Raw genomic sequence first — 14,125 nt, forward strand, 5'->3', positions numbered from 1 at the left:
GATGGTTCTACTTTGTTGAAGTCTGCAATGCAAGAATGTAATGCCGCTTCACCATGGTGCCAAATCAAGAAAATGTCGGCAATGAAGCGTTTGTAATAAAGTGGTTTAAGGTCACGAGTGGCGAGAAAGTTATTTTCTAGAATGCCCATGAAGATGTTCGCATAATTGGGACCTATTTTTGTGCCCATCGAGGTGCCGCTGGTTTGAACATAATGTTCACCGTTAAATTCAAAGTTGTTAAGCTCGAGTATCAATGATAAAATAGTGCCCAAGGTGGAACCATTGATGGGTTTGTCATTTACCGTGTCATTGTATGCTTGGAGTACAGAACGAATCCCGTCCGCATGGGGTATATTTGTGTACAGTGACACCACATCTAGTGTGGCCAGAAGAGCCTCACTCGGAACACGCATATTTACAATGTCACGCAGAAAGTGATTAGTGTCCTTGACATATGAAGAGAAGTTTGAAGGAATTAAACTAATTAAGCTGTCTGCATATCGAGACAGGCTTTCCGTAATGGTTCCTATTCCTGAAATTATTGGCTGGCCTGGATTATTTTGTTTATGAATCTTAGGAAGCAGATAAAATCTACCAGCTACAGGGCTCAGGGGGACTAAGGATTTAAGCACAGTTTCTGGAATTTTATTTTTTACAAGCTCTTTTAAAGTTTCTTTTACTAAAAATTGAGAACAATACGTATAAAATAAATAATAAAAAAACCCTTGGTCACAGGAGGGATCAAACCCGGGTTGTTTAGGTCCGACTGAAGATCGAACTCGGGTTGTCTGCGTGGCAGACGAATGTCCTACTTCGCGTCTACTGGCTAATGCAGAGAAACTAACTCCCTCTTCTAGAAAATGAAGCAAAAGCAAAAGTAACTTTTACACTTTAAAAACACACGCGTCTTGTATACATGCTTCACAATATACCATGAAATATTGCAGCAGTAATGTGTAGTACAAGCGTGCATTGCCATCGGGTCTCAGAATATGTCATTACCATCATAGAGTTTCCCAATATACACTAGAGGGAACTCTGGCGCTAGTGTCTATGGGAGTTGCAATGCACAGCGGTTCAGCGAGCATGGGAATGATAGGCAGTACACACATTTGTCTAAACTTCGTACTTCTGGCCTGCTCTTGGCTCCCTGTGTGTTCGTGTGGCTTGAAGATGCTTTCTCGCGAAACAAAAATCAGCAAATGTTTAGCGATGGTGTCCGGGTCGAGGGATAAAACTATTGACTGATGGTAGTGGATGGCCTGTGGGAAAAGTTCACCCCTGCCGTTTGTGGACTATTCGCAGCTTTCAGCTACGATGGCGCTGCCGTACAGCAACCAATGAAAACTGTATTGCGGTGACATGGCGGAATAGTCGGCCAGCACAGGTTCTGCCTAGTTCGGTTGTGGCGGTGATAGAACGAAAACTTGCCTGTCGACAACATGCCAGCCATGCTTGATCGTCGTTCTGTCACACAACTCCTTGCGCTTACGGGAAGTGAAGAACGATATATTTTTTTTTGGTGCAAGGTTGTGGAACCTTTCAGCTTCAGTAATGGGCAAATAGACACTTTTAGTTAGGCATACGTAACGAGGCCACGTTTGCAGCACTGCCGCGTGAAAGAACTGCGCATGTGTAGTACATAACGTATTGATTCCATAGATGCGCACGTACGCCCAAAACAAGACGCCGTGTACGTAACACCACGCTCACTACGTTACGTTCTCGTGAGACCTAGAAGAAACAAGAACGAGAGTATGTGGACGCAGCGAAATTTGTGTTGCTTGACCGTGCCGTGGGACGTACATGAATGACATATGGTAATGGGAAAGTGAAGACATGCAAGTCATGCATGCCATGAGACGCCCATGGTGCACTCGCTGCCCTTTCAATTACCTGATGTACAGTAAAATTGGCTTTGCTCAATGTGACTGCGTGACGAACGTGTATGACAGGTGCGGTCACCGGTGACGATATCGTTCTCGCTACATTGTAGCCTTCACCACAAAATGCATGTTCGTGAGAGTTTGGGCTTAACTTGTGCTCGCCACTCGTCCACTGAAAATGAAGAAGGGAACACGTAGGCGGAAAACATTAGGATGTCTAGACAGATGCAACTTATAACTGAGAAAGACTTCAATGAACCTTTGAAATTGACCCCAGTAATAAACACCATGCAGAGCCACACATTTCAGCTTCGCCGGTTAGCCATCCCTGTTGAGTACACAGACGGCGATTTTTATAGCTTCCTATCAACAATAAGCGGAAGCTGAAGGCACCCTATTTGGCTGAAGCTGCAGACTGGAAGTTCATATACGAAAACTAGAAACGGAAGCATGTCTTAGACAGCATGCAGGACAGAATGCTTAACGTCGCGTTTCTCCAGTTTGTTATCATTCTATTCTGGTTAGTCACGTTTGTTTAGTTTTCTTTGTGCTTATTTAGAAGTGTAACTTCTCATCGGATATCACCACAACACGTTACAGAATGGTAGTGGATTTACTCTGGGAAAGCGGTTGTATTTAAAAAGAAAATTGTTTATTTGGCACTTGAAGCACAAGTTTTTTTTTTCTTACGAATGTGCGCTCCGGTGAAGTAAGCCTCAGGTGTAAGCTGGTCACTAGACAGCTTTTTTGGTAGCCGTCAAATGAAACTCTTTCATCAGGTAGAAGGAGTCCATGCCCACTACGTCAATCGTTGCCTCACGTTTCTCAGAATAGGGCCCCTTGTCGGCGGTCAAGCTGGCCTGCGGTGCCCCATTTTCATCCAGCGCTGTAAGGAGCATAGAAGAACGACGAATTATTCACCTTTATAGATATCAAATAGTCAGTGTCTCAGAAAATCCGGTGTTGGGATTGGTGATTTTGTCCAACCTTATCTATAACTTTCCATATGTTTCGGACCGTGTTCAAAAAGCGTCTAATGGGCCCGGTTGAAGACCCCGGCCCCTTTGCGAATGGGTGGCAATGGCAGAATTATCTTTACAATAAATATACACAAATTGAGAAAACTACTTTGATATAGCGCAGAAATAATACAGCATAAAAATTGCTAAAAAATGAAAAGTTTAAATGTATATAAACAAATGGTCCTAATGACTACTATAGAAAAAAAAGGCTCCGAGAGAATACCACATATCAAAAACTACACAACATTGAACTCAGACTGCGCATGTTCCCGCAGGCATAAACACGTGCAACCAAATGGGAAAAGATTATAAACTCTTAATACAAACAAAAATAAATAAATAAACAAGTACAGCGATATGTTGGATAACAGAATAATAAATATTGTCAGGCGATAAAAATAATACATCTATGTTAGGGGCATAAGCATAATATTTTTTTTATAGGGGGCACCTTCTTGATTTCTTGGGTAGGGGAAGGGGGGGGATACGCTTTTAGAATGGTCATTTTTCGCTCTCTCTGCCATGGTGAAAAACAATTGGTGTGTATGGAACCGCTGTGCCCCCCCCCCCCCTAGATACGCCGCTTATTCAAGAACGCTGCCGTGATTCAGTTTCGCAATGGTACCTCAAAATTTGTCACGTTTTAAGCCTGCCCGAAACTGTTTCATGAGCATTGCACTGTAGTTTTCCCGTCAAGTTGACCTATTTCACGGGCTAGCTGGGTAGTGTGACTGCCATAAAAGAAGCATTTGCAATGGCCCCAACAGAACTTTTCTGTATGACGTGCGTTTTGTTAAAGTTGCCGTGCCCCAAATGTAATGACAGTAGTTAACGTGAGGTAAAAGCAAAGTTTTATAGATGTGAAGTTTTACAGCCTTAGCTAGCCAGGTACCTACCCTTGATAAAATGCACGAAATTCTTGGTATTGTGGCTGACTGCTTTTAAATATAAGTCCTCAAAGCCAGGTGCACACTGAAAAATAATCCAGAAATCTAATCCACGATACGATAGTGAGTTATGAACTGCCAAATCTGAATGTGATATGCCAGGACTTTTGTTCATTTTCAGGCTTAAAATATACCGCTTTCAATCTTGATTTGTTTGATTTATACGGGTAACACATGCCCCTGGAGATAAATTCATCAGTAGTTGCTTTCGATGAATAATTTAATTTTGATAATTGTGAGTAGTGAGAAGGAAGGTTCTATCATCGCCGTTAAAATACATCTTCAGGCGCTTTTCTCTCACTGTGAGCGAAAAATTACGATGGAGGAGAATAGTAAAATTGACTGTTAGAGCGGAAATCGAAACCGAAAATTCCGAGCGATAATCAAGTATTTTGCCCCAAAAGCATGTCTGTGCTTAAAACGGCTTCGGAAAAAGACTATATACGCGTCATGTCAGGCGAGGAGTCTCGTAAATAGATGCGTCTTTGCGTGATCTCATAGTAGCCGCTACCAAGTGCGAATTGAGTAGAAAATCAGAGCTGACATTTCATTTCAAATGGCTCTGCCCCAATTCATTATCATAATAATTCTGCCACAGCGTCAAAAAGCCCGCATTATGTAGGTACACATATACAGTTGAACCAACTTAAACAATACTGAAGGGCCCAGAAAATTTCATTGTCGTATAACCAATAATTGCTCTAAACGAGTTGCACGAAAGAAAAAAAGTAAAACAGAGGGAACAAGTTCTCGTGAGAAAACTAATATCGGATGGCATATGCCAGCACACACCATTGATAAAGTTGACAGAGCTGCCGATTTTTCGGACGTGCCCGAAACTTCAGACGCTATAACGGGACCCCTGGAAGCCACATAGAACCAATGCAATGCAAAGCTACAGATGCTGAAATTCTTCCAAGTCTTAACTGTTTACTCTGACTGCATGTTTGAAACTGCATTAAAAAAAAAAAGACCATGCTCCCGTGTCATAACCAATTTAAAACGTTAGCTTTGCCGCAATGCCAAACTACTGTACGGAGAAGCATATTGTGAATGTCAAGGTGCGCTGAGGTCTGTTGGGCTTGTAGCAAATGTTTAGCAGCTTCAACTTTTAGTTTTCTTCTTGTTTTTCGAGGGTATCGCGTTCCATTACCTTTGGGTGCGGACGCCCAACAGACAGTTAACCGATACTACGGCATGTGCGCATTGCTGTAAGCGGGTGATTTCACCACCTAGGAAAATTCACGGAGCAGCTGCTTCCCATTGTTACGGCTGATACATTGTTAAAAACGGTATTGTTGTAGATGCGTTTGACTGTGGTTCCTTAAGAGAGTATACCGGTTACTCCAGTACTTTGTAAGATGGTCAAAAATGGCATAGCAGATGCTTCACAAACATACTTGCCGTAGGTGCCTTATGCGAGTTCACACACCCAATGTGACGCGTACAGGTGTTTCTTCCTTCACTGTACAGTTAATGAGTCCACAAAGGAGTGAATAAGAAGGCGATGCAAATGGAGCCATATAACTATCACATCGTCATCATCACGAGCCCGACTACACTCAATGCCGGGTAAAGGCATCTCCCATGTTGCACGAATCAACACGGTCGTGTGCTTTTCTGCTGCCACGTTATACCCGCAACCTTCTTGGTGCCATCAGCCCACCTGATTTGCGGTCTCCGTTTCATGCGTTTGTGTTCTCTTGGAATCCAGTCAGTTACCCTAAATGACCAGTGGCATAACATAACAAAACAGTATAACCTGTCTACGCGCTACGTGCCTGGCTCTTGTCCACTTGTTCTTTTAGAGCGCAATGCTCTCGCATTACACTCTGGTTGATTTGTGGGGTTTAACATCCCAAAACCACGATATGATTACGAGAGACGCCGTAGTGGAAGGCTTCCTTTCAGGGAGCCCTCCACTACGGCGTCTCTCGGCGTCTTTCCACTAAGAGCCGTAGTGAGCCGGTGACTACGGCGTCTCTCCACTAAGGGCCGTAGAGAGCCGCTTCCTTTCAGAGAGGATATTGTTGCATGATTTATCGGATTAACAGAAGCGTTTGTACAAGAGCGATATGGTGGCAAGTTACCTCCGTGCCATCTGCATTTGCACTTGATGTCCTCGCACCACCATTCTATGTTGGGCTTTCCAGCGTAGATGTCATTGCACGTTTCCTCGCACCCAGTAATGTTGCACTCTGAAAAGGCAATGAACGTCAGAATTGGTGATGCAATGACGAGAACAGAATTTCCGAATCTTAGCGATCCCACACCAACACAATATACTTTCTCGACCTTTGTTTCCCGGCATGTAGGATTGATATGTAGATAGCAGAACAACACTAATACGTAGTGGATGTGCAGTTAGAGGCTCTCTAATCAGACGTTTCGCAAACTCGTCTACGAATTTCTGATTGAAATCGTCTCTCAGCTTGATTTCTTTACTAGTTTGTTGAATACTTTAGCCCAATTAAGACATTGTCCAAAACAAACTATTAGTATCACTTTCTCCACGCAATATATAGTTACCGACATGCATTTGGTGTCGTCATGGATTCTCTTGTCGAATTTTTAAACTCTTGCTAGAGTTAGCCAAGGCACCCCGTATACACTCGTATATAATCGCCCTTGTGTATATCAAGATGTATTTCAAGATACGTCATATATATAATTTTATCAAACCGGTATTCCTCACCTTTTTTTAAGTCCAGCTTAAAATTCGCGCTTTAGGCTGTTTATTTTCTGTCTTAATTTTTTGAAGTTTTTTGTGAATAAGCCAACAATTTATAACTTCAGTGAAATTTCTTTTTCACGTAAACACGGCGACCTAAACGTGCTGAGGAGATATTCTTTATATTTGAGCATACTTGAAGATTTTTATAATCTCTAGAGATCCTAAGCTCTATCCAAGTTATTGCAGGCACATTGATAAAGATAACCCGATTGAAAAAGTTAAAACATAATGAATGCTGGTTTTTTATTATTTGTTGCAATGTCTATCAAGATAAGCGGAAAATTATTAAGTATTTCTGCAAAAGGCACATTGCGTTTATTGACGGCCCAGATTATTTACTGTGAAAATAAATAATGTATAGTGAGTAAGAAAAAGCTTACTTCTGTTCCACTTGCAGACGCAAAGTTGGTCTTTACATTCGTACGTTAGGTTGGTCTCATTCATGTGCTTCTCTTCGCATGTGTTTTGACATGAGTCTGCGTGGCAAACTGCGCACGAAAACAAGTTAACGCCACCAATTAGCCAATGCGCCATTGAACTTCATTGAGAAAACAACACAGAAAATATAAAAAGAGAACAAATCTACGGCTTGTTTTTTTTATGACGAAAAAGAATGCATCAGATAGCTGCAGGGGACTGAATAAGAAAGCTTTACTTGAAGCTCAAATCCGATGCTTCTATTTCGGGAAGTATTTCGAGCTGTAGAAAAAGTGCGATCAAAAACAATGCCTTTAGGACGAGTCAAGAATACTTCCTTAAAATTGCGTATAAATGCGAAATACATCGAGCATGCTGGACTGCGTGAAAGAAAACTTTTCGCATTGGTGCCCCGTGTTCCTTACAGGTAGTTATCGTGTTGCCATTATAAATATATTTTCTGCTGAGGCATGCACGGCAAGAAATTACAATCTGGGTAGGAGGATTCCTGATGGGTTATAACCATTTCATCTTTTAAAATGGGCGCACAATGCATCCTATCTATATGAGCGTTAAAGGTTGCATCCACCACAAATCGAAATGCAGCCAGCGGCCACGGTAATTGTCAAATCCACGACCTTAGGCAGACTTGATCAACGATGTTACTAATGAGCTAACGCGGCGAGAATCTATAGATATGTTAGCTGTTACAGACGTACGCTCATGTTTGCCTGCATGGAGGAAGCAAAAAGCTGGGAGAGAGCGTTACGTAGTTCCGCTAACACTTTCTGGCAAGCCAAACCACTTCTCACAAAACCCCTCCACGACTGGTGCGCAGTGCCTCCTGGGCAGGATTACGCCCACACCGTACGCACAGTAGACGCAGCCAAAGCGAGCCGACCTATAGCAGCGCTCGTGTGTGACACGGCAAGTGCCTAATATTTTTACTGTGCTTCGAGATTACCAGATAACGCTCCTTCGTAGTTTTTTCTTCCTTCATCTTTACCTGGCAAAACGTTCTAAGAAACACAAAAACTTGATTTCATCACTGGGCATCTATCTATCTATCTATCTATCTATCTATCTATCTATCTATCTATCTATCTATCTATCTATCTATCTATCTATCTATCTATCTATCTATCTATCTATCTATCTATCTATCTATCTATCTATCTATCTATCTATCTATCTATCTATCTATCTATCTATCTATCTATCTATCTATCTATCTATCTATCTATCTATCTATCTATCTATCTATCTATCTATCTATCTATCTATCTATCTATCTATCTATCTATCTATCTATCTATCTATCTATCTATCTATCTATCTATCTATCTATCTATCTATCTATCTATCTATCTATCTATCTATCTATCTATATTTACTTCCCCTGTGCGCTCTGAAATCAGTTGTATACTGCAAGGCTAAAATTTTTTATTACATTCAGTGCCTATACCTAGTCTCGAACATCACCACGAGCCACAGTTTAATTAGATCGAACATTATAAACTTCACGCGTACAACCGCGGGCCTCGTTCACTCGCTTGTCGCGGGTACGTACGGTCCCGATGGTAGCAGCGGCAGCTGCCTTGCGGATCGCACCACCCTCTGTAGATGTCGTGGTCCGAATCTTGAGCCTGTTTTGAACAAGTGTCATTGCACGACTTTTCGTCGCAAGCCTCAGTACGCCTAGAAAAAGAAATCTTGAAGTAAATAAGGAGCCTTGTTGCGCACATAAGGGTGGGCAAAGCTTGGCGTTTGTATGCCCCACGTAGTATATTTAATTATTTACCTAAATATTTTACCATTTAATAGGTATTCAGTAAATTATTTATTTCTCTGCAATTCATTCTGTCTTTATTTTAATAATATTTATTGTTTGAACAATTCTTTCTCTTGTTAGTTCAATTATTGTTTACTTATTTCCTTAATTCTCTCACTCGTTCTTTCTTTTGATCACAATGAGAAGTGCTCCCTCTTGACGTTGACCTTCCTCCATATCCATGAACTTGAGCTTAGCAGCACAACACTTTTGTTGCTACAGGCAACAACGCTCATGCGTGAAAACAATGATATGTCACAATGAAAAAAACAACAAAACGCACCCACTTTAAATTATAAGTGACCTCAATAAAACACCAAACTACGCCGCATCGGAACGCCTGAGCACCGACAAACCAACGATTGATGGAGCGTGAAATACTAAGTAGCCACGTGACGTGCGATCCTTGAAGGGCCACAGTTGTGCACAGCCGCAACTCCGCACACTCTAAACGCCGTACCTTACGTGAGAGAGCGAGTAACAGTTTCATTCATCAAGGTGTGTGAGGGGTAAGGCGAGGTTCAGGCTGCGTATGATGCCAGGCCGTCCTTAGCGATGGTGTCCTCAGCTCTTGCAAGAATCCAGGTATGGATGTCTTGGCGTGCACTGAAAAGAAAGGCCTCGCGTTGCTTCTCGTCGTGGGGTGGCGAAACGAGGTCGGTGGTCGGCAGGTCCTCCGAGCAAGCCTAGAGGATGTGGTTATCCTCTAGGCGCTTCTCTGGGTCGTTTTTATTAGCAATATTCAACTTCTACCTCTCTTCAGCCTTCGCTCCGGGAAATCATTTTCCTCATTTACAGGAAAAAAAAGCTTCCTTTGAGCTGCTGTCTTGTGCCTTACACCTACGCCTAGAATCGCATACAAAATGCGGGTAAACATTTAGATTTGTAGATATCATTATTTGCTTAGATTACCCTGGTGGTCTAGTATTTATGGTGCTCGGTTGATGATCTGAAGGTGATGCGATTGAATCCCGGCTGCAGCGACCACGTTGCGATGGGGGCGGAAGCCTGGAGGCCTCTGCACTTGGATTTAGGTGCGCGTTAACGAACACCAGATGGGAGACGCCTTTCGCATTTCATTATAGTTATTAAAAATTGTCAAAAGGAACTGCCTAGGAGCATTTGATAATGCACTTGATGATTCGCGTTGCAATTTTCTGCGAAACGGTTTCTATGAGCTAGTCTCATGGCTCTAGAAGCCTGGTTATCTTAGTGTGCATTAGCCTCAATCGCTGAAAGAACACTCCGACACAATAAATATGCGACGACGTATCCAGCGCTAACGCGAGTCCTCTTTTGGCGAGGCCCAAAGTAGTGGTCACTCTCCACATCCACCACGTTGCGTGCAATCTTCAGAAAATAGCTGCTCGAGACAAAACACAGGTCGCCTTTTGAGCTCTCAGAAAACTGATGGAGTCTGCGGAGATAACTACACCGAACGAAGAACTTGAGTGCAAAAAACATTTTTTTTTGGTGAGTGGAAATTGGTTATTTACCGCATTTTCTTCTCCAGCAACCGAGATAACATTGGGCCCACGGGTTTCTTTTGTCGAGTCTTCCGATGTTCTTGTTCACCTAGCGATGTCTGTTTCGGCATTGTAAGGGCGGCTACGACGCACCGTATTTTTATAGCCCGCCCTTGCATACCACCAATACAACACCTTGAAAGAAAAAAAATCCACGCATCTCCACGATGTGAATCATAAATGGGCGGAACCAGGTCTGAAGGTCCATATGTAGAGGTTGAAGAGGCGGACTAGTACAAAGGATAGACCGATAGACGGATGGATGGACGGACGGCTCCCCTTGCGGACGGATGGACACACAGGTGGACGGATGCATGGTTGCACAGACGAATAGATGCATGAAACAACAGACGGACAAACGGACGGCGCAGGTTATCATGTATTGTGCTGTCATATACTTGATTGATGTACATATAAAGTTGGCGCAGGTTATCATGTATTGTGCTGTCATATACTTGATTGATGTACGTATAAAGTTGGTTTTTACACAGATTTCGCTTTTTGTTGTCCTAGTCTTCAGTTTCGGTTGGTGAAGCTATCTTTGCGTTACAGTTCAACCGTGTGGTGAAGCAAATTTACGCAACGACATTCGCGTATATTGCGCATTCCTACATTGGCTCCGAATTTTCTGAATATTTAGTGCAGGTTGTACGCGAGAAGTTGTGGTACAATAATGTACTCTGCGCTTTCGCATCACTCAAACAACTGTAAAAGAATATTCTGCGCGGCTTTTTTTTTAGTATTGTTGAGGCTTATACGTCGTATTCAGGAGACATAAAAATCGGAAGTAATTCGTAGGCCGTATGTTAAAACCAGAAGTAAATAAGGAGACATGTTCGAAAAGCCAGAAGTCACCATAATACGAAGAGTGCTTAACCTGTACTACTGTGCCGATATTTTTTTAGGTTTTGTTTTTTATTTACGTCAGATTGCGCAGGGTGGTGCTTAATTCCCGGTAATGAATAGGGGCTGCAGAACCACCGCGAAAGCATTATATAAAAAAATAATAAAGAGAAAGTCGCACTGTGCTTACGCCAAACTTGGTGCGCCGTGGCTCAGCGCGATGCAGAGGAAGACGAGCGTCAATGTATACGCGAAACGGAGCATGGTGGCCCAACTTGTGCCTCTTCTTTTTTATCCGGAATCAAGGGCTGCAATACAGGAAAGCGTTGACACGTCCGAAAGTACCGTAAAGATGTGCTCAAATCTAATATGGTTAACTAATTCACACGCTTTACGGTCTCAGTTATCATCATTTTGATCACGTAGGCTTCTTTCGTGAGCACCCAAATCATGGTTCTTATCTGAACACAAAACACGCGACCCACAGCTGCTGACTTTCGATGGAGGAGCGATGAAGACATTCAGTGAACTTGACTTTATGCGTATGTTACAGAACCCCCAGTGATTAAACGCAATCCAGACGTAATGAAGTCACTGTAGAGGCACTGTAGAGCAAGCCATTAGGCTTGCTGCATGGAGCAAGCTTAGCATAATGATCTGTCACTAGTATGCACTCATCATATGAATGGTTAAAACTGCTAATTGTTGAACAATCTCTGATTTCAAAAAAAAAGTTGACGTCAAACCAAAGATCACATTGAACAAATGACTGTGCGCGGAGTGTCTACGCAGTGCCACAACTGTTAAGCTACTGCGGCGATTTTTCGCTCATGTTATTCTCGTAAAGCATTCTGCAGCTACAACTTTCTCCTTAAGGACTTAACGTGAACGGATGTAATTGCGTACGCAAGACACCCAACGCTCGCGAAGTCTGCGTCACGGCTCTTATCAATTATGCTTCTATCTTACTTCTCTCACTATATCTCTCTCTATTAGGTCCATCCCTCATTACTGTGGTGGTCATGATCTTGAGGTCACTGGTGCGCTCACGGTTTTAGTTCGATAAGGACACCATATATGACCTGAATTCACAAACACAATCGAATTTATTCTTACTGTATACCACTCGTGCAACTCCAGGTAACAAATTCCGTTCGCAACAGTAGTCGTGGAATAATAGTACTCTTCCCTTGAAGTGACACGCTTAATCGCGAGAGAAAATAAATACTACACAATGTAAGCTGCAGGTTTGGTTCTCCCAGTAAAATGACTCCAAGCAATTGTACTGCACAAGTATTTTTTAGTGTGATGAGATAAAGTAAGTTTGCTGCACTGGCACGTTAACCTTAACCCTAACTCGGCAGACCCGATCGTTGCGTTTCTACTGCCAACATAATTACGCATCCTAGAAACCAGTTACAAGTTTGCTGATACTTGTCAAACCATTGAAACCCATCGCGTTCGGTAAGTAAACGAAGACTTACGACTGCGGTAACTCAGGCTTGCGTTACCAAAGCGGGGCAGCAGAAAGGCACACGCCAGCTTCTACGTGGCCAGGTACACTGACGGAGCACTGCGCTTGCTGCTGATGATGATAACCTCACGCAGTGGCGCCCACCCACTAAGAGGAGCACCGAAAAATGGAGCAGCAGAGACAAAATTTTGATGCTATATGATGTGTGCATCAGCATCTTCGAGTACAGTGTCTTGTAGGTTTAGGCGTGTCACCAATCTCATGAGTACTCAAGGGGTGAAACTATATAATGCTCTGCGTGGAGATTATGAGATGGTAATTTCATTCATTCACGTGATCATGGTTACAATGGGATGAAGATTAAGTATGTTGAAAGAAGTGGGGACTCAAGTGTGCATTAAAGAACACGATGCTCATGCATTATCGAAATAATTTTTAGAAGAGGAGATGTTTAAGCCAGCCGTGATCTATTTATTTATTCATTTTATTATCCTCAAGGGTCCCTATCGTAAGGGACATTACATGAGGGGTGGGCATACAAGAACTGGGGAAAGGCAAAGTTGGATGTGCAACAAAACAAAAAAAAAAACAAATTTTAGGACATAGCTGAAGCGGTAATCTGTTCAATGAACGAAAATTACGCGCGGTGATGACGTCACCAAGTATTGACTAGCAACTGGTTACAAAGCTCTGCGCTTTCTTCATTGTAGCTCATACACTGTTTCACTACCAGTCCCCCTGCATAAATACTGGGCGAAACCACACAACCACGCCTGACGTAATGCCAAGGGCAACTGGGCATGCATAAAGCCGGCCCTAGGCTGGCTTGGCAGTGACGACCGAGCATTGACTAGCAAGTGATTACAAAGCTGTGCGCCTTCTTTCTTGTAGCTCCTACACTGTTTCACTACCAGTCTTCCTGCCTAAACACTGCGCGAAACCAAACCGTCACGCCAGACGTGATGCCAAGGGCAACCTGGCATGCATAAAGCCGGCCCTAGGCTGGCTTGCCAGTGACGAACGAGCATTTACTAGACACCGGTTACAAAGCTGTGCGCCTTCTTTCTTGTAGATCCTACACTGTTTCACTACCAGTCCCCCTGCATAAATACTGGGCGAAACCACACAACCACGCCAGACGTAATGCCAAGGGCAACTGGGCATGCATAAAGCCGGCCCTAGGCTGGCTTGGCAGTGACGACCGAGCATTGACTAGCAACTGATTACAAAGCTGTGCGCCTTCTTTCTTGTAGCTCCTACACTGTTTCACTACCAGTCTTCCTGCCTAAACACTGCGCGAAACCAAACCGTCACGCCAGACGTGATGCCAAGGGCAACCTGGCATGCATAATGCCGGTCCTAGGCTGGCTTGCCAGTGACGAACGAGCATAGACTAGAAACCTGTTGCAGAGCTGCGCGCGTGCTTCGTTGTAGCTCATAGACTG

At 43.2% G+C, this 14,125-nt stretch overlaps 1 protein-coding gene across 1 annotated transcript; it reads right to left on the reverse strand.

Annotated features, from left to right (window-relative positions):
* Positions 1–2,550: 2,550 nt before the first annotated feature.
* LOC142817276 (uncharacterized) lies at positions 2,551–12,784 on the reverse strand. Its single transcript, XM_075894335.1, has 6 exons — positions 12,691–12,784; positions 11,397–11,514; positions 8,577–8,704; positions 6,970–7,077; positions 5,946–6,053; positions 2,551–2,772 (listed from the first exon to the last, which is right to left on the reverse strand). The coding sequence occupies exons 2-6, from the start codon at positions 11,468–11,470 to the stop codon at positions 2,621–2,623; spliced, it is 570 nt and encodes a 189-aa protein (XP_075750450.1). The 5' UTR covers positions 11,471–11,514; positions 12,691–12,784; the 3' UTR covers positions 2,551–2,620.
* Between the last annotated feature and the right edge of the window lie 1,341 nt (positions 12,785–14,125).

This window comes from Rhipicephalus microplus, chromosome 5 (assembly GCF_043290135.1).
Source record: "Rhipicephalus microplus isolate Deutch F79 chromosome 5, USDA_Rmic, whole genome shotgun sequence".
In the NCBI taxonomy this organism is placed as follows: Eukaryota; Metazoa; Arthropoda; class Arachnida; order Ixodida; family Ixodidae; genus Rhipicephalus; species Rhipicephalus microplus.

Bases quoted from the DNA above. Each gene is read 5' to 3' on its own strand.
- LOC142817276 (XM_075894335.1), bottom strand. From the start codon at position 11,470: ATGCTCCGTTTCGCGTATACATTGACGCTCGTCTTCCTCTGCATCGCG. The intron at 8,705-11,396 runs GTAAGCACAGTG...TTCTTTTTCTAG, and splicing joins CACGGCGCACCAAGTTTGGC to GCGTACTGAGGCTTGCGACG. The intron at 6,054-6,969 runs GTAAGCTTTTTC...TTGCCTTTTCAG, and splicing joins CGTCTGCAAGTGGAACAGAA to AGTGCAACATTACTGGGTGC.